Genomic DNA, 27,687 nt, shown 5'->3' with positions numbered 1-27,687 from the left:
ATTTTTGAAAGTTAAGGTGAACTGATCTTGCTGTTTTTATTCTTCAAATTTTCTATAAATAGGAAGATCAGGGGATATTTTTGGAACTTACGTACATGGCCTTCATTTTCCTGGGGTTGATTTGGAACATCTGAGTCAAGCCATCCACTTTTCTTCACTCAATATCCATTCCCATCCAGCGTCTGCTCCTCATACACCAGATCCAAGTTGAACTGTGTGAATTAAAGAATGAGGAAGGTCAGCCAAGGCAAGATCTAAAGTTCCAAAGGGACTTACTTGTGACATCCCTTTAAAGGGAGACATAAAAATAACAAGCACTTACTGGGAAACAAACGTGGGCTGCTGAGTCTCTGATAGCTGTCACCAGAGCCATGGTACATTTTTCATCATGGTAGGTAGGTTTTCACCTGGCCTTCTCTTTAGCGTGTCAGAATTTCTGCCTGAAAGACCATTCCAAATTGCCAAACAAATACTAAATGAGTTAAAGCATCCAGTTAATAAAAGTCTGCCCTGACCTCACCCAGCACCTCATCTAGGACTATTTCCACCTGAAGAAGAGATCTTAAGTCCCCAGGTATTTCCTTCCTGCCTAGGAGGACGGAAAAAAGGTATGGGCTAGAAAAAAATGTGAAATACTGATAAAAATACATATGTAAGTTAGTTTCTTAACTTCTATTTCTTAGTAACTATTAATTACAAAGAGTAGTTCACCTTTTACGAAATGGCAAAGGAAGTACTCATAAGTGTGTTCCCAAACTATTTTATTATAACAGTGTTACACTGTTAAAGTTTTAGTATATACTGTTTAAAATTTATAATACATCAAGTAAAAAGACAGTTTTACACATTTTTTTCTTTTGCTTAAAACGATTTTTATTTCTGGTGGAAAAATACAGATATATTTTTGCTTTGAATTTACTTTTACATGGCAAATCAATCTGAGGTCCTCCTAGACAAGATTAATCTATTTTTATTTAAAAACACATTTAATTTCAATTTTGCTTTACAGAGCCTTTACTACTATGACATAGTTTCCTCTGCATTTGGCAATGTAGCAAAATTCCCATTTCATGATAAGTTGGGTTTTCAGAGGCAATGCTAAAATACTTGGAGGATCCTGAAAACACTTTTGAACTTGAAGTAAGGCCTATTATGATTATTAATTCTCATGCATAAAAGAGGCACAAATCAACCATGTGTGATCTAGACCCGAGAGCAAGTTTCCATTAACAGGTCCCAGTGGTAATAGCGAGGCAACTTCTTTGGGACCTGGCAGCTGCTTCGTAGGGTCTGGTTCCCCTCAACTCAAGATGGACACACTGCAGGTGTTGTTGAAACAGCAGGCTTGTCTTGAAAGAACAGATTGCCTGTACTTCTTGGTTATCCTGGCACATACCTTCCTTGTAGTCATGGCACCAGGGAGAGGGAAGAATGTTAGGTGTAGCGACATTTAGGAGATGTCTTTCCCCCAGGTATCCTTAGGACTGGATCCTTCTGTGTTAAAACACACTTTAGTACTCTGCATTCCATCTCAAAAAACAAATATTTTGAATATGGCAACAAAACAAAATAGAGTATTTTGTATACAATTAGAGATAATGGAGCTGGACGATGATTGTGTAAAGACGCAGCTAAGACAAGAATGTTGATAAGAAGGTAGGGTATTCTCTTTATGGGCTAAAGGCTGAAGATCTTGAATGACCAGAAATGATTTGAAGAACTGCATTGCTAACATGGCAACATGTATGAAGTAATAAATTCCAAATCTTCATTGTTATGCCAGAGAATTAAGTTGCTGTAGCTGTTTGAAGGGAGTAAGGCTTAATAAAATAGAGGGTACTGATGATCCCTTTCCATATCCCTTTTTGACTTGAAATGATGTTTATAATACACATTCAAAAATTCCACTATATGTTAACCTAGTCAGAGGCCTCTTTTTTCTTATGAGCAAAACCATAAAGTCTGTAGACATTGTTAATGTCATAAACTTCATTATATATCATATGCAAGTTCCATCTACCCACTGACATTTAAAAAAATAGAGTCATTTTCAAGAACTATTAACACAGGATTTGTGCTGAGAAGTGTGTAGGAAGGAGATCAGTGTAAAATATTTTCTTTGGATAGATCCTTTCAAAGTAATGTAGAAAAACACAAAATATTTATTTATACCATACTAAACTTTCCTAAATTTTCTGTGATAGTTCTGTTTCAAAATAGTCTTATTTTGAGCATTGAGGAATATAGATACAGCAAGTTTGATGCATAAGCCAATAGCCCTTAGCTTGAGCAAAAGATGCATTTAGGGTCTCCCAACACCAAGAAGATGGCAAAAACTCAACTGCAGCTACTTCCTTTTTCCAAGCAGTTCAAAATGCTTTAGCAAAGACTTTAGGACTCTTACATAATTGTTAGTGACATAACAAAAGGTGACAGACAAGAACTGAGGCTCTTGACTCCCAAGTGCTTAATCCACTAAAACACGCTGCATTTTATTTAAAGTGGCAAATACCTTCTTTGGCACTACAAAAATAGAAGTTTAAAAATTGTTAATTATCAGTTGAAAATTTCCCACTGAACATGATCTTAAAGTTTTTTTTTTTTAAAACATCAAGATTTACTACTACTTGAATGGTATTTGAGAAGTAAGAGTGACAACATGTCCAGTTTGGGGATATTTACTAGAAAATTTAATCAAGCTTAGTTTAGGAGAGTACCAAATAAGTGTCCAATTAGACCAATACTGTGAGCTTTGCTATGCTACTTTGAGCAATTTGGTCCAAATATTTATATTCGGTCAATATATTATACTATTTCATTTTGGTCATATCAGACGGGAACAAGGATCTTCTGTACAGATCATATTACGTGACCCCCGTAGCTCCATCGGAGTTTGTAGGTTGCCAGAAACATTGGAAATGGGACAAATCACTCTTTCTGTCACTGTCACATTTTGCGTGAGTAGTGGCTCAAGGACTGTAGTGGTAGGTTGCACGAGAGAACCAGAGGCTGAGTAAGTCTCTGTTACCATATAGCTACCATGTTGCACAGGGTTGGGAATGGAAGTGGCTGATTGGAGAACAGAGCTGGAAGCAGACAAAGTGGAAGCTCCTTGACTGCCTAACAAAGTCTGGCCCCTAACAGATTCTGGCTGTTGGACTTCTAGGGAATAGCCACAGGATTCCATCCCAGAAAGGCTGGCTTTGGAAAGTGGCTGAGATTGTTTGGCTTCGTCATCGATCCCGAGGCTTATCTCTGCAAGTTTTTTGAATTTGGGGCCGAGTGAGTCCAAGAAACTGTCATCCAGCTCATCAGCAATAAAACTGCAACAACCCAAGGATCCCACGGGAGAACTGGGGGCACCCATTCCTTCATTATCATAGATCAGCAAGCAGTCATTTGCTTCCTGGACATCATCTTCCTCTGCACAGGCAAATGCTTTCTAAAGATAGAGAAAAATGGAAAAAAAATGAATTTTAAAAGAATCTTAATTGAAGAATATAATACTATTCATAGAATCCAAGGTTTGATCATGAATGCATAATTTTAGATAATCCATTGAAGTAACGACATACTCTGAATATCAACAGTCTTGTTACAGAAATTTCTGGTGTTTGAGGAACAATGTAGTTGACATTCCTTCAAAATTGAGTCTGGGGATCCCTGGGTGGCACAGCGGTTTGGCGCCTGCCTTTAGCCCAGGGCGCGATCCTGGAGACCCGGGATCAAATCCCACGTTGGGCTCCCAGTGCATGGAGCCTGCTTCTCCCTCTGCCTATGTCTCTGCCTCTCTCTCTCTGTGACTATCATAAATAAATAAAAATTGAAAAAAAATTAAAAAATAATTGAGTCTGTCCTAGGATTATGTTTTGATTCTAGGTTTAGAAGGCACTGACATGGATTTAGGTGTACAAAACTAATGTGTTCAAAACCTGGAGGTAATTCACTGGGCTTCTGTTAATGCATATCTTTGTGTTTGGGGATGGGGGATAGGCATCTTACTTGCACCATCTAAGCCAGCTCTCAGCCAGACTGGGCCTTTGCTTAGACTCCCCAACCTATGTAGGAGCCTGACCCAAAAGTAAGGCTCACATCACACCTCAGAATGTCCCAAGAGTCCTTGTCCCAAACAAGATCTCCCTGTCAGCCAGTGTCAGGCTCCATCTTCTCAGCAATAGGCTAGATCCTAGAACTTCCAGCTCTGTTACCAAAACTCTGTGTGAAATCTGTTCTAATGATGCACAAACCTGCCTCTTAAACTCTTACCTGTTCTTAAACCCTTGTTCTTTCAGTTCTATACTTCCTGACACTTCATCTGATCTTTGATCACATCCCTTTTTCTCACTTTTATTTTTGGGTCAATAATTCTTTGGTTCCTCAACTTTTTTGGGCATGGACTCCTTTGAAAATGTGGAGAATACTATAACCCTACCTCAGAAAAATACACACATGTATTCTGATGTGCTTTATGGTACAGGAAACACAAAATAAGTTGCTTTGTATTCCTCAAGAGGATGCTGCTGATCCTGACATGCAAAAGATTTTACTCTCCATTGTTATTTCAGTCAGAGGGAGGAGGTTCTACTTGCTATATTATCTCTCTTTGTGTCTATTTACTGTTTTTTCCTTTTGACTAGTAGCCTAATTTTGGCAGCCACCTTAGGTTATCTATATTATTTTGACAAAGAACCCTGTTTTCTTCTCACATTTTAACAAGCTATAAGTAAAACAACAACAAATTGCAAAACTGAAATACAGTCAAGTATGAAGATCTCTGATATAAGATAGAGTTTTCCACCAAATTACCTGAGAAAAATAGGAATCCAGGAAATTCATGCTTATTGCTCCTTCACCATAGTCTTTATTGGTTCCTCCTGTGGAATGCCTTGTTCTCATAGTTCCAGACTGTCCTGCAGAACCAATACCCAGTCCAGTGGCTGCTCCAAATCCTGCAGTTGCTCCAAATCCTGCAGCCGCTCCAGATCCTGTAGCTGCTCCAAGCTTGGTGGTCAGTTCCATTCCCGAGGCTCCTTCCACCACTGTCCCTCCAGCATATGTATTTGTACAAACTTCTAAAAAGGGGGAGAAAATTCTGTAGCATCTTATGCTGTATTTTTCTTTTCTTTTTCTTTTTCTTTCTTTTTTTTTTTTTTTTTTACTGCTTTTTGATACCCAAGGGTGGACACCAAGTAAAGCAAATAAGTGGGAGAAATTACAACTATATGACTAGAGGTGATAATATCCAATGGTCTATTTAATGTGATAGTAATAGAGTAGGTAAGGCTGTAACGAGGAAGTGAAGCTGTACAGAGGACCTTCACAGATGGAATAGCTCTGGAAGCATACTAATTAAAAAATATACACAGGAAATAGATTTTCAGTGACAACAGCCAGAAATAGAGAAGTAAAAACAGAGTATTCAGCACATGGAAAGCTTATAATGCAATGCTTATTTGTTTTCAGGAAAAAAGAAAATTAAGCTGTCGTATTGCTTCAATATGGAAACCAAAGAGGAAATGTATATAATATAATCATGCAAATTAGCAGATGCTAATTTAGTGTCTTGGTGTGTAAAGAAAATTTAAAGAGCTATGACTATTCTCCCTATTACCTTTACATTACACTTTTATGGAAAGTTATTTGTTTCCTAGAGAATTCTGATTATGGTTTTTGATATGTGATTATAATGGGAGAAGCAGATGAGGATTGGGGTAGCTGATAAAGCCAGACATTTTGAGGTGATCTTATGCAGATTTTATAGGCTAGACATTTAAAAACAATCTATTGCTAAGTATGGAGTTAAGAAAAATTTTAATATTCAGCATTAGGTCTCATTGTTCCTATAGTTTATGCCTTAATTGTGGCATTGAGATAGTATGAATAAAATAGTCATTTGGTAGACCAAAGAAATAAATAATTTCACCTAAATGAGAACAAACGATCTTGTCCCATTATGACTGAATATAAAATTGGTAATTTAACTCAAAACAGGGTATTGTTAGTTCTGGGAAAAAGAAGGGCAATAAGATCGAAGTTTAACTGCAAGTATTACCAATGTTAAGAATAGTCAATGTTGAATGGTAGATATATAGGGTTTGCTGTATCTTCCTTTACATTTTTCTACATGTGTGAAATCTTTTCTAATTAAAAAAATTAGTAATTGGCCGTTCAGTTTATTAAAGTTTGGAAAATGTATAACAAATCTTTGGACATTAAAAATGGTGACACTGGGGCTCTTGGGTGACTCAGTAGGTTAGGCATCTGCCTTTGGCTCAGGTCATGACCTTAGGGTCCTGGGATCAAGCCCCACATTGGGCTCCCTGCTCAGCCAGGAGCCTGCTTCTCTCTCTCCCTCTGCCCCTCCCCTGCTTGTATTCTCTTTCCCTCACTCTCTCAAATAAATAAATACAATCTTTAAAAAAAAAATGATGATATCAGTAGACAATGAATTTCAATGAACTTATTCAAACCCAAGCTTGATCCTGAATGACTAATATACTAATAGTAAATCATTTCATTGAAACCCTGTTTCAGTGGTAACATCTCCCAGCATATGTTCATATTTGAAAATTATTAAGAAAATGATTTAGAGGGGATCCCTGGGTGGCTCGGCAGTTTAGTGCCTGCCTTTGGCCCAGGGCATGATCCTGGAGTCCCAGGATCAAGTCCCACATCAGGCTTCCTGCATGGAGCCTCTGCTACCTGTGTCTCTACCTCTCTCTCTGTCTCTCATGAATAAATAAATAAAATTAAAAAAAAGGAAATGATTTAGAACACATTATTTTTTCAATGTTTCTTATTTAACCCAGTATTGCCTTCAAAAATCAATTTGATGTTCACTTACCAGAATTTTCCATGAAATCGGCTCCACTGGTAGTTATAGGTGGCACACAAATATTTGTGATTTCCTGCAAACCATGTTCAAAAAAAATCAGTACATTTAAAAATGAACCAGATTTCATGACACAATGGGTGAAATGTGGCTCTTTGCAAAAGGTGACTTTAGAAGAAGTCCAAATTCTTGCAGGAGTAACCATTTTTGGGATTAGATATCTGAAGAGCTACAATTCTAAATGGCTCCATTCATTTCAGCACTGATTCCCAAAAGTCTTTAAAGGTCAAGGAGTGTCTTATTTTTTGTGCCCCACTATCCCTTTTCTTATCTGAATATAAATCTAATTTTGTTCTATGTGATTAAAATAAACGTTTTAGAAACTGGGTCCTTACCTTGTCTTCAGGTTGGGCTCCTTCGATTCCCCACTGATGAATTGTTCCTTCTGAACCATCAGGAACTGGGATAAATCCTCCTGTCACTCCCCCAATAGGACCCACCCCATAGTCACAGGTCAGCAGCAGAAGGGGGGCCACTAATAAAGTAAACAAAATATCAGAACATTTATATCATTTGGAAACAATGCGACATGACAATTGTCTGAAACATTAGAAAGAATATATGATATCAGTACTTGTGGAAAATTTAATAGAAAGCAAAACTAGTTTCTACAAAATAAAATGTAAACTAAGCATCCTAAAATTTCATATGATTATTAAACTGGAGGAGACAGATCTGATTGTTCTTGTAATAGGTATATTTTCCTTAAAATAGGCACTGTTTGGTGAATGGTAAAGGATTTTAGGTGCACAGGGTAATGTTTGTAATTTGGACTCTACTGATCTCTTAGTAAACTGCATTTAACCAGCAAACTCCCTCAGCAACTGGAGTGATGAGCTAATACCATTGGACTCTTAATTGTGATTTAAGAATCCCTAGCTTGGAGAGGCTTTTCTGTCAGGATAGCTTTCATTCTTTATTTGCATATCTGTCACATCTCAGCAATAAAGATTAACATCATTCTCATGCTAATAGAGGAAAATACTAAACTCTGTCTTGAAAGCTAGGTAGTCAGTGACCCCACCTCCACCTCTGGTGGTTAAAGTCTATTGAATCCTTAAGTTTGAATTCTATCCACTTAAAGGTAGTTTAGTGAGGGGTGGTAGGGTTTGAATTCTGGCTCTCTTACCAGCTGGGTATGTTATATCATCTTTTCTTGCCTCTAGTAATTCATCCAGAGAATAGAAGAAAAAGTATCTACATCACAGATTGTTGTGAGGATTAAATGAGTTAGCAGTATAAGTAAAGGACAATAGTGAATGCTATGAGGATTTGCTAGTGTTGTCCAGATGGGCTACATCAGTTATTCAAATGAGGTCAGTCCTATATAATATTTTATATAAAATGGAAAATGTTAGGCCAAGTATATAAATAAGTTAGACATATTTGATGTATTTTCTTAAAATCTAATATAATGTTCACATAAATGATACTTCTACAGCCTTTTTTAATTTATTGCCATTTTCAATTCTATGACTTTGTTAAGTGTGTGGGAAGGATTGGATATTGTGAGCTGACAAATTAGTTTTTAAGGTGATGAATGTACACCTGTATGGTGAGTATTTTTAGGTGGGCATAAATAATCTTTTAGAGATCTTGCTTATCATTGTATCTGCATATATATTTGGTTTTTATATATGTATCCAGGAAAAGTTTTTCAAAGTGTTGAGTGCATTTCTACAGACTAAAAAATGTATGTTTTGTCCTACATAAAAATCAAAACATGGCATTTTTTTCAAATGGTAAGAACACAGGAAGTAAATATAATTGGGAATAGCACAATGTACTTTCTCTGATTGCCATCCTGAGCCACAATCCCAAATGTACAATGGCTTGCCTGTAGGATATATTTACACCCTAAAAGTCAGCATTTCAAAATTAAACTCACTAACACCATATGTATCTTTGCTTCATCTGATATTTTCTATTTCATTTAATGGTTTAAGCAACAACTGACTTCAGTGGTTCATCTGGATTTTTTTGTCCACTCTTCATATTCATTATCTCCAAATCTTCTCCAAGTAATGCCTCACACACACAACCTTTCCTTTCCAGTCTCATATCTAAATCTGGCTTCTGGCTCCATAGCTCAGTGGTTAGAGCACTGGTCTTGTAAATTGGCTTCTATCATCTCTTCTAAACTGGTAGAGTAACCTCCTGTTATTTCCTTCCTACACAGCGCTGCCAATGTTATTTTTTTAAAACACAAATATGAAATGCTAGGCTTTTATTCAGATACTTTCATCAACTCTTTTTTTCTCATAGCTTTAAGTACCATAACCTATGCACATAAGCCCTTTCACATTGGTACCAGTGGATTCTCCAGTTTCATTTGCTTTACTGTCCACAATTTCCCCATGCATTGGCCTACCAAGGTGTAATTCTTAAAACATGCAAAGCATTTTTTGGCTTTGATCCATGCTGTTACCCTTTGGGAACAATTTTCCCTCTTTTTTTTCTTTTTTAAAGATTTATTTATTTATTCATGAGAGACACAGAGAGAAACAGAGAGGCAGAGACACAGGCAGAGGGAGAGGCAGGCTCCACACAGGGAGCCTGATGTGGACTTGATCCCGGGTCTTATTATGCCCTGGGCTGAAGGCAGACGCTAAACCGCTGAGCCACCCAGGGATCCCAATTTTCCCTCTTTTTGTACTTGTTATATCCTACTCATTTTCCAACGCTCAAATAGACAATTCTCCTATTCCACAAAGCCTCTATAATACCCCTTTGTATTCATTTCTATTATAGCTACATCATAGTATAGTTTTTTTTTTCCATAGAATTAGACATGCATAAATCCGTGAACTATATGAAAACCAGAATCAGGTACCCTTTTCAGCTGGCTGCTTGCATCAAGGCTCACATATATGTACTTGAAAAAACTTTGGTTTTGAAATTGGCTAATATGATATTGAAAAACTGAAAAAAAGTTGAAACAGTTTCAACTGTTAAATGGAACGATGCATGTTAACTGCAGAATAGTAAACACTTTTGGGGAACACAGAGGAAGAATATATGGCATGTATGGGAGGCCACTAGATGTATGGATAACAACTTCTTTCTTTTTTTATAAAAAGAGATCTGATGGGATCCCTGGGTGGCTCAGCGGTTTGACACCTGCCTTCAGCCTAGGGAGTGATTCTGGAGTCCTGGGATCGAGTCCCACATCGGGCTCCCTGCGTGGAGCCTGCTTCTCCCTCTGCCTGTGTCTCTGCCTCTCTGTCTCTCATGAATAAATAAATAAAATCTTAAAAAAAAAAAGAGAGAGATCTGAACAGATATGGCATATATTAAGATCTGTTAAATCTGAGTGATGGCTATTTGTGTGCTTTTCATGTAATTTTTCTGCACTTCTTTGTGGTTTAAACATTTCATAAATTTAAAAAATTTTAGTTGAAGGGGTTGGAGTGGACTTGATTACTTGATTATCATGAATAATTATTTTAATTCTAAAAACCTACAATTCTGTAATAAATTTGAGACATGAATGTGAATTTATCAAGGATTTTTCTTATTTATATAAGAATTTGCCATGAAGTCTTTTCAATAGAGATCTATTACATTAAAAATACTGTTTGATTCATGAAATTTTGATTTGAATGAAATTTTTTAGAAACCTATCCATTGACTGAATAAATTTTATCTTTATTTGTGGGACCCAGGAAATTTAACAAAAATCCCCTACCCCTGGACAAGCAGAGCAGGACTCACTCCATTTTGTGCTACACCTTCCACCTCCTGTATGACCCCCACATAACCTGCTTATTGCTTAAGGCGCTGCCCCACCCTAGTCAAGCCGCTGGGCACACCCTAATCGGAAATCGGCTCATAACAACGTAACCCTGCTTTGTGCCCGCCAAAACTGCGCCGCCAATTCTGACCAAAGTAATAGGCCAGCTCAAATGGATACTATAGGGTAAGATGTAATTCAATTGGCCACCTGCGTGTGGACCGACATGACTGTGCAACTTTCTGTGTATCCCACTGACCACTGGTCCCTATAAAGCTGCTACGCCTCTTAGTCTCGGGGTCCAAGTCCCTGCTCCGCTGTGTCGGGTACACTTGGACCCAAGCTCAAGCTTGTATATAAACCCTCGTGTTTTTGCATCGGTGTCAGCTACTCGGTGGTTTCTCGGGTTCGCGATCTTGGGCACAACATTATTGAAAAATAAAACGTGTATAGTTTCCCTAAATGTGTTCAATAAATGTAAGCTTATTAAGTGAAAGCCTTTAAGAGGGTGTATATATATATAGGTGGTAAGCTGTTTTCAGGAAGTGCTGGATTAAGAAATAACTTTTCAGAGTCTGTGATGTATTAATGCTCATTATCAAGCTCAAATATAATATCCTTTGTATTTTTCCCTAGATTTATATGGCAAGAATTCTTTTTCTATTTTGTGTCTGTGGAGAAGACATTTTAGAAAGTGCATTGTGCATAAAGGCATTATTTTGATTATGAACATTACTGGCAGTATGTAGAAAGTGTTCATGCTTTGATTTTTTCTTCTTGATTCTCTTATGCTGTTTTCTAAATGTCTGACATATATGACTTGCTTTGTTGTATTATGAATATAGATTGTTGGCAAGTGACATGTTAACTTTAAATATTTCTGGTTCTTTCTGAAAATGTTACCCCCATCTTTGCCTATAATGCAGCTGAGGAATGGTTCTGCATTTCAAAGATGGCATTGCCCATGTATCCTGAAGACCTCTGCAAAGGCTGATTCCCTATCAAAAACAGAATTTAGGTTTGGCATACTCACATAGCAACAGCAAAAGACCAAGGAGTAGCAGGCCAATGGCTGCAGACCCCAGCCTCCCTGATGGCCTCTTTCCATCTAGACGTTCATAGTCTTTGTTCCCATTAGAAGATCTACAGATGTCCCTGTTGTCACACTGGCAGACTTCCAGGGTCAGGCTCTCCGGTGTCTCACACTGTCTATCCTGACTGTCAGTAACTGTGAGGGAGATGGTGTACTCTCCAGGAGATAGCTGCTGCTGGGCATTTAGGAGTGCAGAAGTAGCTAAAGACAGACAATCACACAAATCAACAGCAGGACAAGGTGTCTTGCTCTTAAAACTAATTATTCTTGTTAACAGAACTGGGGTTGCCTTAAACATCATTATCACAAATAGGCTGAGAGTAAGGTGAGGTTTGAGCAGTTCTGAGAGTGATAAGGAGTTCAGTTGGGTAAATTAGCCTGTACTTCCTCCTTGTCCTTTTTTCTGCCCCAGATGGGCCTGTTATTTCCCATGAAGACTCAGTCCTACCTTAATTTTCCCCCTGAAAGATGATGGGAGGTAGGCAACATTTCAATATCAACCCCCCCTCTCCTAGGCTTAACCAATCTCCTGAATGTCTGTACCAACCCCCTGGACTTGCATGTGACCCTCTGGACGTATGCCTTCCCTCAGAGTCCATGTTTTTGTGCCTGACTTATCAAGACTGAGTTTCTGCTTTGGATTCCACTACCTCAGCTGTTCCTGATAGTTTTCATCCCACGTGCCCAAATGCCAGTTGTATGAGATTCTCTGAGGTGAGGGCCTGTTGCCCATCTGACTCATGAACATTGATCATTCTCCAATCTCCAGTCCTATGTTGTCCCTTTCTAAGTAGGCTCCAATAGCAGCTCTTGTAAGTTGCAGTGTTGTGTCAACTGAATCACTTGACCCTACCGTGCCCTTTGATATTATGCCTATCCAACCACTGTCACCTTGTCGATCCTCATCCAAGCAGGTATGTCTAGTGCTGGGTCTTGTCTCTCTCTGATGTTTCTTTTGGAGCCTTTTCACCGACCATGTGCTGGTAAACCCATTTGAAGCCCAAAGCTATATGAATACTTTGGAACTAGGGAATTACTCTAAGATCAGTAAGGTCCTAGGAAAGAAGGCCATTGAGAACAAGATCCCTTTGGTGACTGTAGCAATGGCTGATACCTATGACTAAGAACCCGTGGAGCAATTCATAGAGGGAAGCAAGGTTGGTTCAGCAAAAGCTAGAGAAAAGTGAGAAGATTCTTATTATGTCCAATGGCTATTTCTATGAGACTCTTAGAAAACATAGAAAATGCAAAATTAGCATGATAAAAAGTTAGAAGAAAAGGAAGGATGGATGAACTCTTTCCCACTCACTGGCTAATGGACTAATGGGAGTTTCAGTCTGCCATGCTATCAAGATTCCTGACTAGTGACAGACTAAGTAGCACTTCCTATGAGCTTTGAACAGGCGATGCCTCCAGTGCTTCATGTCTGTTCACAGTCTGCTCATTTAGGAAAAGTTTTATATTTAGAAATTTAAACAGCTCTGCAATAAAACAGATACCCGGCTCTATTCTCTTTATGGTGTCCTATGGAAGTAGAAATAAGACATTAAAAATATAAAACAAAAAAAAATAAAAAAAATAAAAATATAAAACAATTAGATTGTACATGAAAAACAAAACATTAAAAAGCATTAATATATATCATTCCTCTTCTAAAGAGAGAAGAAATTTGCGAGACTAGGACTATATCTTCCCTGCAGAAATTTTTTTCAATTATTCTTGGAAAAGACTTGCTCCTAATTTAGCTCTTTTATCCCTCTTGAAATATAAAGAAGTGGCAACTTTCATTTATGGGAGCAAGTTTACTACTACTTACCATTGAGTGTTGTGATACTCCACACAACTGGCAGTTTTAGAGATTGTTCCTCCAGGGAAAATGTGTAGGGGCCAGTATATTTATTGTCTGGTACTCTAGCTGAGACAACCACAGAACGTAGTGAACTACAAATTGCTTTCTTTTCAAGGACAACTGTTGGACAATTTTCATTAAAACCAGGTACTTCAACATATATGGTGCCTGTAGCAGTTTTACCTGTGTTTTCTGTAAGAACAACATTTTAGAGTTAAAGAAATATCCAGAATAAGTTGTACCCCCAAAACCTTTTAAATGTCTCCTGCATGTAGCCAACTTAGTATGTCTTCTCATGAAGAATTATATTGGTTATTCTTACAAGTAAAAAGCCACATCTTATAAAAAGCAAATTTATCAACTTGGCTGGTGTCTCTAATTTATTAACATTGTCTCTTAATTTAATATGCTTGGAACCAAGACCTGTAAGGTGATGAATTCACTGATTACAAATGAAATCAACATAAAAACAATAGTTTTCTTAAGTGTATCCTACTGTGTGAACCCAGCACTGTGTGAAAGATTTTTACTTCTAAAGCTTGTGTTAAAGTATTTGGAATAAGCAAAGACTTATTTTTACTATACAAGATATAAAAGTTTATTGAAGAAAATTTTTTCAGTATTGGCAATCAAAAACAATAAAGTAAAAATTTCTCAGTGGTAAGACTATGAATAATTTCTGTTGTTTCCCTTAGGGTTTTCTGCTCTTTTCCTAGGTGATTTGATCTTTGGTGTTATTCTTCTGTTATATTTTCTTATGTTTGCATACTGCCTGAGCACAAATTATACTTGATGAAACACAGAACGCCCAATGAAACAATAAAACATTCCAGGGATCCCTGGGTGGCGCAGCGGTTTGGTGCCTGCCTTTGGCCCAGGGCGCGATCCTGGAGATCTGGGATCGAATCCCACGTCGGGCTCCCAGTGCATGGAGCCTGCTTCTCCCTCTGCCTATGTCCCTGCCTCTCTCTCTCTCTCTCTCTCTCTGTGACTATCATAAATAAATAAATTAATTAATTAAAAAAAAAAACATTCCAGAAGTTTTCATTGTTCAATGATCTGGTCACATGAGGTCTCTGTAAGATAACTCACTTTATAAGTAACTCACAAAGGCACCTCACATTTGAGTTGAGCTTTCCTGACATGCCCTCTGTATCAATTTTTATCCCTCCATGTCTCAAACCCAGAAATTTCTTTGGATCTAAAAATTTCTGCCTCAACACAGCAGACCACAGGGACTGAACATAGAATTTGATGGTACTACAAACTCCACTGAGTAGTTGGAATACTCAGCCTTCTAGATTCAGGTGCCTCAGATTTGAGACCCAAGGCCCCTAAGATAAGTAACATTATTTAGTGGTAAAAGTAATATGTTAAATAATTGGAATCATCTATTCATAAAGAAATGCCAATTAGAGTGCGATTTCTTTAAAAAAAAGATTGCAGTATATATTTTTAAGATTTTTATTTATTTTTAAAGATTTTATTTATTCATGAGAGATAGAGAGAGAAAGAGAGAGAGGCAGAGACACAGGCAGAGGGAGAAGCAGGCTCTATGCAGGGAGCCCAATGTGGGACTCAATCCCAATCTCCAGGATCTGACCCTGGGCTGACAGGGGCGCTAAACTGCTGAGCCACCCGAGCTGCCCAAGATTTTTATTTTTTAAGTAAAGTCTACACCCAATGTGGGGTTCAAACTCATGGCCCCAAGATCAAAGAGTTGCATGTTCTACTGACCAAGCCAGCCAGGCGCCCCATTTTGAAATATTTTTCTTACCATCAATGGCCAGAACCTCAGCTGTGATTGTCTTGTTAACTATGAAAGTAGAATCCCGATCAATGTTTCTGACAAATTTGATTTGAGCAGTTTTTGGATCAATGAATAGTAAACCACCATCATTACGTCCCATGACATACCTGTTTTATGACAGAAAAATATAGTTTTCTTTCAAATATGAAATGTTGCCTATTTAATGAAAAGAACTCATTTTATATTTAATGTATTTATATGTAATTTAAGATACTGAAATACATTCTTCCAAACAGTGGCAGAAAATTAGTATATTAACACAAGCAGTATTTCATAATCCTTAAGTATTAGCCTGGTTTTTCAATTTTCTACTCTGTGCAATAAAGTAATTGTGTTCTTGCTCTTACAGCAACTACTTTGCATGATGTTCTTATATTTGGGGCATATATGTTTTGTACATGCTGTTTCATTTGATTGCACCATGATCTTCTGGTGAACTACTCTTTTTAAAGACTCAATTGAAAGTTTCTGTGAAATATTTTCCTGATTTCTCTCCAAAGGCTAAGGTATTCTTTTCTTCATTTCCACTTTAACTTAGGCTTGTTATCTTTGCTCATAGCATGGTATGTTCCAATGATTTGGCTATATGTCTCTTCTTGAATTAGCCAGTTTCTTGAGTTGACCACTTTGTATCTCATTTTATTTTTGGCATATAATAGTTTAGGTATTTTTTTGTAGTAGCTTATAAATTAAAACTACATCAAGAAATATGTCAAAACAGTCTTACTTGACATAAGAGGCAGCTTTGTTAGTGTCTTCATCAATGGCTTGATATGTTCCCAGGACATAATTGACCAGTTTTTTACTACTTATGCCTTTCCGCACAGTGAATGTCTTGGAAGCAGGATGGAATGCAATTCCTTCTTTCACATTGACTACTTGAATCGTGACTGGTGTTGACTTCACTTGATACTGAGAAATTACTGATTGGTGAAATTCAGCTTTGTTTTTGACAGCAATACTAAATTGTACACTTTGTAGTTGTTCATAATCTAGAGCCTAGAACAAAAAATAAAAATTAGAAGGAAAGAAGTATCACAGAGATACAATCCAGCAAACCCAGAAAAGGACAAGAGAACTCTATGTTCTATGTTATGAATTACTCTTTTTATTTCTATATAGCAAGATCGCTTCAGAAATCATTGTAATGTTGAAATGGAGAAATCATTAATATTCTTAACTGACAAAAAATATTCTTAACTCATAAGATCTCATAACCAATATTTGCAAAATAGGATACCTCTTTTTAGACTACTAAAACATCATTAAATTTCTTTCAGCTATGTGGTGCAATGGAAAGAATCCCAAATTTGCTGTGGTAGCATGGTTTGAGTCCTGGTTCTGCTGCCTAATAGCTGTGTGATTCATGGCACAATATTTAATTTCTCTGATTCTCAAATTTTCACTTCTGAAAAAAACCCCAAAACTTTATCTCATCAGATCGTGGTGAGGACTGCACAAATTTAGTCCCATAATACATTCCTACAAATGACACTTATAGCCATTCCCAGATTAGCTACTGAATTCATGTGTAATAGTATCTTTCCCAACTGGAAATTCCTAGGTGGCAAAGGCAAATTGTTGTAATAAATTTGGTTGACAAATATGTCTCTGCAAAGCAGTGGGGAGTGATCCACCAACTCTTTGTAGAACCATTTTCAGATGTTCTTACATGATAACTATTTGTTTGACCCTCTAATTGAGGAGGCCCAAATCAAGGCCTGAGAAATTCCAGGAGAACTCTTTTCTTTAACTAATATATTTTTTGAAAGTGATAAGGAAATGTTCATTTGGGTTATATTTATATCTTACTGAAAATAATTAAAGTAAGAGATCTGGATTTGAGTTTTAGGTTTGCAATGACTAGTTTTGTGGGCCCAAGCGTTCCTCAGTGGAGTGGAAGAGAAAGAGTAAGTGAATGAAGAAGTATAAACAAGTAATTATAATAGAAGCGGTAAGTGACAGAAGAAATTAGAGTCTACGTGCAAAAATGAGTCAATACTTGTACTGGGGACAGTTAGGACACCTGAGAGGTTTCAGGTGAGCTGAGTGTTGAAGGATGAAAAGTATGCAGGCAAAGGTGAAATATTTGCAAATGCCCAGAGTTGTAGAAGGTGACAGAGAGCTGGTTGCAGATGGTGAGTGAGGGCTTGTATATAATTCTGAGGAGTCTGGAGGTCATTTTCAAGCCCAGCAGCTGGTCATCAATCCTGGCTGCAGTTAGAGTTCTCTGCAGAACCTTTAAGACCTGCCACTGCCTGGGCTACCCCACAGTTCCTACATTTCCACTGGCAAGGAAAATTTGCCGGTGATACAAGTGAATAGTAAGAGTTGAGGGCTACTTCCACAGCTGATGGAGAACAAGGAAAAGTTTTAAAGAACAGAGTAATCCACATAGGTTTTAAGAAAAACATGGCAATAGATTGGTGGTAGTAGAAGAATGAAGCAGAGTAGAAGCAGAAGGTAAGGACATCTATCAGGAGAGATTACAGTCATCTGAGAATAAGGAGACAAGACTAGATAGATTGTAGGTCATAGGAAGGAAGACCAGGGCCAGACTTTAAGGACAATTTCTAGGGCAGAATTGGATGACTGGCTGTTGTGCCAGTGTTATGACTGAAGGGTAAGGCCCAAGTTGCTGGTTTGAACAACTAGATGACTCCAAGACAGGAGAGAGAGAAGACACCATCTTCAGGGATTGCTGAAAGTTTATAACAAACCCTTGCAAGTGATGGTTATAGCCCTCTTTCTGAAAAGCAGAGTAATAGGAACTGTTTGCATAGCTTCCAGTACTCAGGGACTCCAGCAATTTCTTTGTTAAGGGGATATTATGGGCTTGTCACTCTATTCGACTCAAGGAAATAAAGAAAGAAGGTCCCCTATAGTCCAGTGCCTTGTGCCAAGGAATGTCTTTAAATAGTGGTTATTTTTTCTAGTCTATACAGTGTCCAGGCAGAAATATCCTTACGTTATTCCAGATTGGGTTCTGTGTGTGTGTGGGGGGGGGGGGGGGGGGGTGTCTGTTAATAGGCAGGCATGTTAAGTGGAAAGTTTACTCAATTTTTATTTTTTATCTTGCAGATTTAATTATACATTCCCATTTCCCCAAAAGTTGCCCTTTCCCCCACCTTATGACTGTAATAATCTACTTAAAGCAATTTGACAAATTCACAAACCACAATATCATGTATTCTTATGTTTTCCTAACTTCAGTTGTAGAGATTAATGAGATTAAGTCAAGAAATGTGTTTTGTGTTCTTGTGCTTAAAGCAACCACATCTATAAATATATGCATATTAGTGTATTTGTGTTTATTATAGAAAGTATGGTGGCTTGGAAGGAAATAAATCAACATGTTTTTAAAAAGCTGTCCTTAAGTAGTAGGGCTATGTGTGTGTCTTTAAAAAATTCTATCTACTTTTATGTGTTTTCTAAGTTTTCTATAAAGTAGTGGTATTACTATTAATATGTGAATAAAGTTTGTTTGTAGAAATGATAGTTTGGACTAATATGGAATATTTTTTACCACTGAAGGGAAACAGATGTTATTACCTTAACCACCTTCAGAATGCCTTCATTAGTTCTGGGATCAGTTTGTATTTCAAACCAATTCCCTTCATTTCCAGAAGTAAAGAAATACACTGCAAGCCAATTATCTGTGAATTCTTCATCCCAATCTATAACTTGAAATCGAAGCAACTCAGAAGTTAAAGTATTTTCCTTAATATGTGCTGAATACTAAAAATGAGAGAAGCAGAATTTAAGAGTTAGTGTCAGGTTTTACCTAAAAATGTTATATTTATTCTGAATAGCATTAATCATTAATTCTCAAATTATGTGTTGTCTCTTGCTGGTTACTAAATTCTTGTATTTTACATAAGCTTATTTTTTAAGAAAAGTGCAGAGAACTTAAATAGAAGCCAGTAAGCAAATACCGAATTAGAATGGCAAAACATGAAATAAAAAGATGCATTTAAATTATTCTTTAAGGAGGGCAAGGTATACCTGAGATTCTTTGAACATTGGGAAATTATCATTAACATCTTTCACTTTGATACTACATTCACATTGAGTTGATAGTCCTTCTCCATCTTTGTCTGCACCACTCACAACCAGACGATAGCTGCTAACTTGCTAAATTTGGAGAAAAATAAAGAAAAATAATTAATCTCCAGTGCCAAGAATACAAATAACTATCTGCTTGTTGTGTGTAAAGAGGTGGAAGTATTCGAGCTCATGGTTTTATTCTCTAGAATAATCACATGAGTTGTTCATTGTCCATCATAGAGGAGGCATATGGGGCTCTGGATAGTTGTTTTTTATGGGGCCAGAACAGGTTTCTCTTTTGTGAGCTTCTTAGGGCAAGAAAGTACACTTGAAGCAAAATGGGCAGCTTATTTGAGAGAAGTTCACTTATGGAACTTTCCTATTGGTCTATTTGGAGAATCATTTGCATAGAAGTAATATAAAGTCTGACGGTATTGTGTGGTGATAAAGATGATGGTGGTGGTGATGGTAATTATGGTGGTAGGGCGATGGGAAAGAGAGAAAGAGGATTCTTTAGTGTTCTGGGAGCAGGGTCAAATTAAATCTAGTCAGAAGAAAAAGTGTAATATCAGAGAAGGCTTTATTCCAGAAAGAAATTTCTTCTGTCATCTGAAAAATTTATTTTTCCTCCACCATATAAGGAATCTGTCAATGTATGCCAACACGTGATGCCTCCTTTTACTCTCCAGTTTACCTCCCACTGATATGCTAATACTTGTTTGTTTAGTGTACAATTGATTATACGGTTCTGAGGTTCACATCTCACCCCATCAGAATCCTATTGAAATGCAAACAGTTTCCCTAGACTGGCCCGGGTGAATTTAGAGAAACTCTTTTCCTTTATCCTTTCATTTGCAGGTAAAATGGGGTCAACTTTCTGGGCTTTCTTACAATCACTTTTTTTTTTTTTTTTTTAACTATTGAATGTTCCCAAATGCCTTGCTTTACCTCTCTATCAAGAGAATTGGTCAAAGTACGGACTTCCCCAGTGTGTCTGCTTAGGAGGAACATGGGTGTGCCTGCAGGTTCCTGAGAGACAATTTTGAAGGCAATTTTAGAATTCAGGTGGTTTGGTTCATCTGCGTCTGTGGCATTTAATATCATCACCAGTGAGTCTAGAAATTCAGAAAAAGCTCATTAAAACATATGTAAGAATTGACATTCTTTTCACATTAAATATTCAACACAATTTCAAATTGACCTTTGTTTTTTAAAATCTTACATATATCTGTGTGCTCAAAAATGAATTACATGTATTTGCAATATCTCTTATTGTCTCTCTTGATCAGATGGAACTGTTCTGCCTTCCATAGAATCTTCCTGCTGCCCTTAAGCCATGGTTGTGTTGGAGTGGAGACTATTTTCTCTTTATTTCTTCCTTGGATGGATGGCATTGTCATTCTCCCCTTTCCACAAATAATCTAAGTAATTGTATCTCTGTCCTTTATAATCTAAAAAAATCTAGCTGATGCATCCAGGCTGCTTAAGGCCACCCCCTTTAGCTTTATGACAACCAGGTACACATGTGATACACACACACACACACACACACACAATAAGATACTATTGACTCGATAACAGGGCCGCAACCTAGAAATATGGTGGCAGTGGATAATGGATAATTATCTCAGGAAGGAAGGAAGACCCAGGTTATTTTGATGAATTTTAGAAAAGAAGACCCAAGTTATATTGATGAATTTTTTCTGCAAAGCTACTGAGGAAACTAAGAGAATAAATTAGCTTATAAAAATGATATACTAGAGTGAGTCCCATATTTTAAAATAAAAAAATAGAAGTCGTAGATACTGTAAAAAGACTTACTTGAAGCACTATTTTCTTCAATTTCACCCATGAATATACTTTGTGAAAATACTGGAGCATTGTCATTGACATCTAAAATTTTAACTGTTAATATAAGTGGTTTCTCTACATCTTGTCCTAGGATATTTAGAGCATGACACGTAATCTAGAAAAAAGAGGAAAATGTTACTTATTTACTCTATAAACTCAGTTTGCATACTACTAAAATTTGTAGAAATGAGGCCTCTATTGGCATGTATAGACCTTTTGTGCACAGAAGAAAATGGTTCCCCAAAAAGTAGACAAAAGGAAGAAAAGATGGCCACACTGGGCAGGCCAGTTAGGCAAGCTGTCCTTTCTTCCAGACTGGTACTGTCTTATGGCAAGGTGAAGATCTTTTGCAGGATGCATGTTGGATTTTAGTACCTACCCATGCACCCTCCTGATATAGTCATTCGGGGCACAACCATAAGTGAAGTCTCTTTATAAAAGGGATGAACATTGTTATTTGTTGGTGGATTGATTCATGCACTGATCTCTCTTCTAAATTAACCAGTAGAAGAGTATCACATTCTAAAGTCACCAGCCATGAAGGTAAGGGTGCTGAATATTGAGGACACAAACTTACCTGGAAGCTTGGAGTTTCCTCACGATCAACTATGGCTGTTATGTTTATTTCTCCAGTGTTTTTGTCAACAACAAAGATTCCAAAAGGGGGTTGATCAATTCCCATTCCAGAAATTCGATAGGTAATTTTCTGAGTTGCTTGGAAATCTGAAGTAATCTGCAGCCCCAAATACCCAAAATGTGAATGTGATCATTAATCAGACCTTTTCCTTCCCCTTTTCTCCACCTTCATAGTCTTTTTTTTTTTCTTTAAAGATCTTATTTATTTATTCATGAGAGGCACAGAGAGAGAGAGAGAGGAAAAGACCCAGGCAGGGGGAGAAGCAGGCTCCCTGTGGGGAGCCTGATACAGGACTAGATCTCAGAACCCCGGGATTAGACTTGAGCCAAAGGCAGACGCTCAACCACTGAGCCACCAAGGTGCCCCTCCACCTTCACAGTCTTAAGTTTTCTGTTTATTTTATGTACTGTTTCTGACACTATGGTGCTTACTCTTTGCTTTGAGGAATACTAGGAATGTGAAATATTTCACACTGTATTGACCAACCAGTATGGACCAATATGCATTAATCATTTTGGCTTTGGAATGTTTGCTCAGATTGTGGCCACCATGGTGATGTGAAAAGGTGGAGAGAAAGTCATGGATACTTAATATTGACAAGACTACTTCTAAATGCTCCTTTCTTTAACAAAGAATATTTTTTTTAAAAAAGACATTTATTTTAGTTTAAATAGGGGGAGCTGGAGAGAAACAGAAAGAGGGATTATACAGTAAGTGTTAAAATATGTATTAAAATAAATTGCTTATTATTAATTATTTTATTATTATAATTTTAAGCTTTTTAATATGGACAATTTCAAATATATGTAAAGTTAGAATAGTATAATGAACCTGATATATCTCATCACCCAGTTTTAATAATTATGAATACATGGACCCCTGCAACCGTTTATCTTATTGTCTTATCCATATATTTTTTTCTATTTGTTTGCTAGAATCCAAATCTAAATAAGGATTGAAATTGGTCCACATATCTCTTAATTATTTTTTATTACTCTGGAAGCCATAGTGCCTTCATTTCACTCTATATTATTATTATTGTATTTTTTTGGTTGAACATATCAGGTCATTTGTTCTATGGACTCCCCAGGATACATTTTGATAAATGGAGTTACCATATCATTTTAATTTATATTTATTATGTTTATTCCAAAACCTCACATTGCCCTTGTGATTTGACTTACTTTGGCAATTGGATTTCTTCTGGAATTGTCTTCCCTTTCTCTGCAGGGTTTCGCAAATTTCACCCATTCACGTTTGTATCTCCTTCTGCCTTGTATTGCAGTCTCATCTTCTCCATGTTGACCCTTTGTCTTATGTAAAAGGGCATCTCATTTTATTATGCACATTGTTGGAAATTTTTGCTTCAAGTATTGCTTATCAACACCTAGGTTGAGGAGCCCCCTGTGTTTCATGGTATCTAGGACTATTGAATGTCTATTTTGATTGGCCTCATACTTCATCAAGCAAAGAAGAAAAACATTAAATATCTAAAACAATTACAGAATCATCTGATATTTAATATTGGCATTTAATTGTATTTTATATTTCCTTTATATATTCCACAATATCTCACTGCCCTGGGCCCTAGGACCTGCTTACTTAAAACTTGTTGATTTGTTTAAAATAAGAAGAAAGAATGCATGAGATAAAGTACAATAATGATATTTATACATTCTTGGTATTTAAAATTGGGTTAATTTTAATTTTATTTTCACAATTACTTAATAGTTTTAAACATTAAATATTTATTTTTCCCCAATACAATTTTAATTTTTTGAACTTAACTATTATTTTAGTTACAGAAAACTTTTTCATACTTTACCTCTATTCTCAATTCTCCATGAACCAGTATGAGCACCTGTAGACATTTAAATAAGTCAAGTTAAGTGTGAATTCTTCAAATAAGTAACTGTATAAGATAATTCTGTTCATACTGTAGTTTGTTTCTATTTAAAAAGAAGTGGATTTGGAGAAGTATTCAAAGGGTAAAATCTTCCCAGGAAAAAAAAAATACTCTCAATATAAGCAAGTTCTTTCAATTTTTAAAATCTGACTCAGAATTTTAATGATATACAAAAGAATCTATTGAATTCTGCAAAACTGTACCTAACAGCCAATTGCAGCTGCTAGATATTTCTTACCTGGCTATTCTATAAAGACTTCCCAGAAACTACGGGAGATAACTACTTTCAGAAACAGTGGTGAGCTTCATTGTGATAAGCTATTAGTTAGCTGCACTTTCTTAGTTGTTTGACACTGGAGAGGATGAAACAGAACTAGTGAGATTTAGAGAGTGGAACACAAATGATGGGGAGATGCTATTCCAATCACAAGTACTGTTTACTGTGGGATGCGGACCTGCTAATCTCTGCCCTATTTTTTTTTTAAGATTTTATTTATTTATTCATGACAGAGGGGGAGAGAGAGAGAGAGAGAGGCAGAGACAGGCAGAGGGAGGGAGAAGCAGGCTCCATGCAGGGAGCCCGAAATGAGACTTGATCCCGGGTCTCCAGGATCACACCCTGGGCTGAAGGCGGCGCTAAACCGGGGAACCACCCAGGCTGCCCTATTATTTCAACTTACATGTTGAGCTTAATTTTTACACTGATCTGAAAAAATTAAATCAGGATAAAATGAAGTTAGGCCATCTACGGTCTTTACTTTCTCAAGAACATATGGGACCTTCATTTGTGTTGCTTTCCACCTTGTTTTCTACCTGGAGTACATTTTTTTTTTTTTTTTTTACTATAGTTGACATACAGTGTTATATTAGTTTCAACTGAGTGATTTGACAAGTGTATACATTATGCTATGTTCGCCACAAGCACAGCTGCCATCTGTCTTGTTATATTGCTCTTACGATATTATTGACTATTGACTATTATTGACTATTCTTTATGCTGTGCCTTTTATGTCTGTAACTGATTCATTCCATACCTGGAAGCCTATATTATCTCCCACCCACTTTCACTCATTTTGCTTAACCCCTTACTATTCTCCCCTCTGGCAACCATCAGTTTGTATTGATAGGTCTGATTCCACTTTTTGTTCTTTTCTTTTCTTTTCTTTTCTTTTCTTTTCTTTTCTTTTCTTTTCTTTTCTTTCTTTTCTTTTCTTTTCTTTTTTCTTTTCTTTTCTTTCTTTTCTTTTCTTTTCTTTCTTTTCTTTTCTTTTTCTTTTGGATTCCACTTATGAGTGGAATTGTAAGGTATTGGGCTTTCTCAGTCTGACTTATTTCACTTAGCATAATACCCTCTAGGTCCATCTGTGTTGTCTCAGATAGCATGAGCCCATCCTTTTTCATGGATGTGTAATATTCCATTACATTGTCCTTAACCATTCATTTATTGATGGACACTTAAGTTGACTCGATATGTTGGTTATTATAAATGATGCTGAAATAAGCATGGGGATGCATATATCTTTATGACTAAGTGTTTTTGAGTAGATATCCAATAGTAGAATTATTGGATCATATGGTAATTCTATTTTTAATTTTTTGAGGAACCTCCATGCTGTTTTCCACAGAGGCTGTACCGATTTCAACTCACACCACCAGTATACAAGGGTTTTTTCCCCACACATCCTTGTAAACACTTTTTATTTCTTGTCATTTTGAGTTTAGCCATTCAAACTGGTAAGTTGATACCTCCCCTTTACCCACTTAAATATTTCTCATTTTTTAAGATCAGTTCAAGTTCCAACAATTGCCATGAAGCTGTCCTTACTCGTCTTTTTTTTTCCATTTTTTTTTATTTTTTAAAGATTTTATTTTTTAAAATTTATTCATGAGAGACACAGAGGGAGAGAGAGAGAGGCAGAGACACAGGCAGAGGGAGAAGCAGGCCCCATGCAGGGAGCCCGATGTGGGACTCGATCCCAGGTCTCCAGGATCATGCCCTGGGCTGCAGGCAGTGCTAAACCACTGTGCCACCGGGGCTGCCCCTTACTCGTCTTCTTTTCTGAGTTTTTTCAACACATATTTTGTACCATGCAGTTTAACCCATAAAGGTTTGCCACAGTTTACTATTTCTTATTGTTTTATATGCATTATGATGTTAAGCCAAGAGAATTGTAAGCTTTCCAAATCAGTATGTCTATGTTATTTGTTTCTTGTAATTGGTATAACCTTTTCCTCAGCAGATATTTAACCAATATTTGCTGACCTACTGATTATCTGATGTGAGGAGAATCTGGTAGGGAAAAGATTGTGAAAAATAAATCAGAAGAAAAAGAATTAGAGTAATATTAGTAGCTAAAGTTTATTATGATTTTTGTATCAGTTGCTGTTTATAGACCTTTAAATTTATTATCTCATTTAATACTTATAGTACCTATCTGTTGGAGATACTACTATTATAGACTATTCTATGGATGAAGAAATGGAAGCCAGGGATAGACTCTAAGATTATGCATGAGATCCACGGAAGTAGTGCTAGCTAGTCTAGGGTAGCTCTTTTTCATCTCTAGAATGGGATAGGAGTAGATCACATCCACTCCCTTCTGGGAAATTTGTAAAGTGAATTAGGTGATTCAAAGATATCATTATAAGTTTTAAAGATGATTTTTATTAACTATTTTTGGAAAACAATATATATAAAAATGAGTGATTTGTCTGTTATGGTATCTCATAGCATATATGTATGTATATGTAGTTTCTCTCTCTATATATATACATACACATATATATAACAGGCTTTTTAAAATTAAAATGTAAAATCCCCAAAACATTCTAATAAGCTTTATATTTCAGGACAAATTCCTTTATTGAACCAAAATGATATATATTTAATTACTTAGAAATTACTATTTAATTTTGGACAATCCAATTTTCAATAACTGATTTAAGAGTAAACTCAATTAATTCAGAAAGTTAAGCCTCATATCATGATAGAAATGCTAAGGAAAACAAATACTAGATATTCTCAACAAATTGGGTATTCTGAAATGTAAATGCCTATTTTAAATTTAAATGCTGTGTAGGATATAGTCAAATGTAGTAATTCAGAATTGGATACCAGATCTTAAATCCCAGTCCCACCACTTACTGGTTGTATAATTTAGGAACATTACTTAATCTTTCAATTTCCCAATCTGTAAAACAGGGATAATAATTCTACTTACCTTATAGGTTTGTTGTGAAGACTAAATGAATTAATAGGTCTAAAGCACATAGATGAACACTAGTTCACAGTAAGTGCTTAATAAGTGTTAATCACTTCTGTCACGAAACTTTCGTGTATGTGCTTCCAAAGTGAGCCCTGTCACCAAACTTTAAAAAAAGATATGAGAGTCACTTTAATATGAAGTGACCTTTTATTATTATTATTCACATCAAGGCACATCAGAAAGAGTCAAGAACCAGCATTCTACTGTACAGTTGTGTGGGTTCCTCCGTGCACAACTTAAGGGGGGTACTGTTGACATTGTAGTTTATGTGAATGTATCTTCTGGAGTTTTGCAGTATTTAACAGCCTCATCAGCTGTGCAGTGGCCGTGTAAGAAAAATGTGCATATTAGGTGGGTTCAATTATTCATAGTATAATTATGGACAATAACCAGTTATCCATATAATTTTCTTGTGATGAACTTCCCAAAACAAGTCCTTACCTTAGGCTATCAGCCTGACTCTTAACTGGAAATGAAGAGCCAAAGGCTAGGAGGTTTATGAGAAACCACATGGGACACTAAATGTTCTGGCTCCAAATGAAAACCGGTTTCAGGTATTAAGCAATTGGGAGTGGTAATTGGAAGATGTAATTATATCTTTCC

General features: G+C 36.6%; 1 protein-coding gene across 2 annotated transcripts in view; it reads right to left on the bottom strand.

The window, feature by feature from the left end:
• Positions 1–847: 847 nt before the first annotated feature.
• DSG3 (desmoglein 3) overlaps positions 848–27,687 on the bottom strand; it is a 33,098-nt gene continuing 6,258 nt past the window's right edge. Inside the window, exons 2-16 of one of the 2 annotated variants that reach the window (XM_077900351.1) lie at positions 23,738–23,773; positions 23,097–23,225; positions 21,853–22,008; positions 21,246–21,390; positions 20,373–20,539; positions 19,383–19,511; positions 18,930–19,115; positions 16,105–16,376; positions 15,345–15,484; positions 13,535–13,759; positions 11,659–11,919; positions 7,228–7,367; positions 6,845–6,908; positions 4,807–5,072; positions 848–3,442 (exon numbers count right to left, since the gene is read on the bottom strand). In XM_077900351.1, coding sequence (XP_077756477.1) covers positions 2,825–3,442; positions 4,807–5,072; positions 6,845–6,908; positions 7,228–7,367; positions 11,659–11,919; positions 13,535–13,759; positions 15,345–15,484; positions 16,105–16,376; positions 18,930–19,115; positions 19,383–19,511; positions 20,373–20,539; positions 21,246–21,390; positions 21,853–22,008; positions 23,097–23,225; positions 23,738–23,773 — 2,934 coding nt within the window. In that variant the 3' untranslated portion in view covers positions 848–2,824. The remainder of the gene's footprint in view (positions 3,443–4,806; positions 5,073–6,844; positions 6,909–7,227; positions 7,368–11,658; positions 11,920–13,534; positions 13,760–15,344; positions 15,485–16,104; positions 16,377–18,929; positions 19,116–19,382; positions 19,512–20,372; positions 20,540–21,245; positions 21,391–21,852; positions 22,009–23,096; positions 23,226–23,737; positions 23,774–27,687) is intronic. The other variant, XM_077900352.1, reaches the window with a different exon arrangement.

Source organism: Canis aureus, chromosome 6, assembly GCF_053574225.1.
Source record: "Canis aureus isolate CA01 chromosome 6, VMU_Caureus_v.1.0, whole genome shotgun sequence".
NCBI classification, from domain to species: Eukaryota; Metazoa; Chordata; class Mammalia; order Carnivora; family Canidae; genus Canis; species Canis aureus.
The sequence above is the reverse complement of the archived record's forward strand: the minus strand, read 5'-3'. Positions and strand labels throughout refer to the sequence as shown.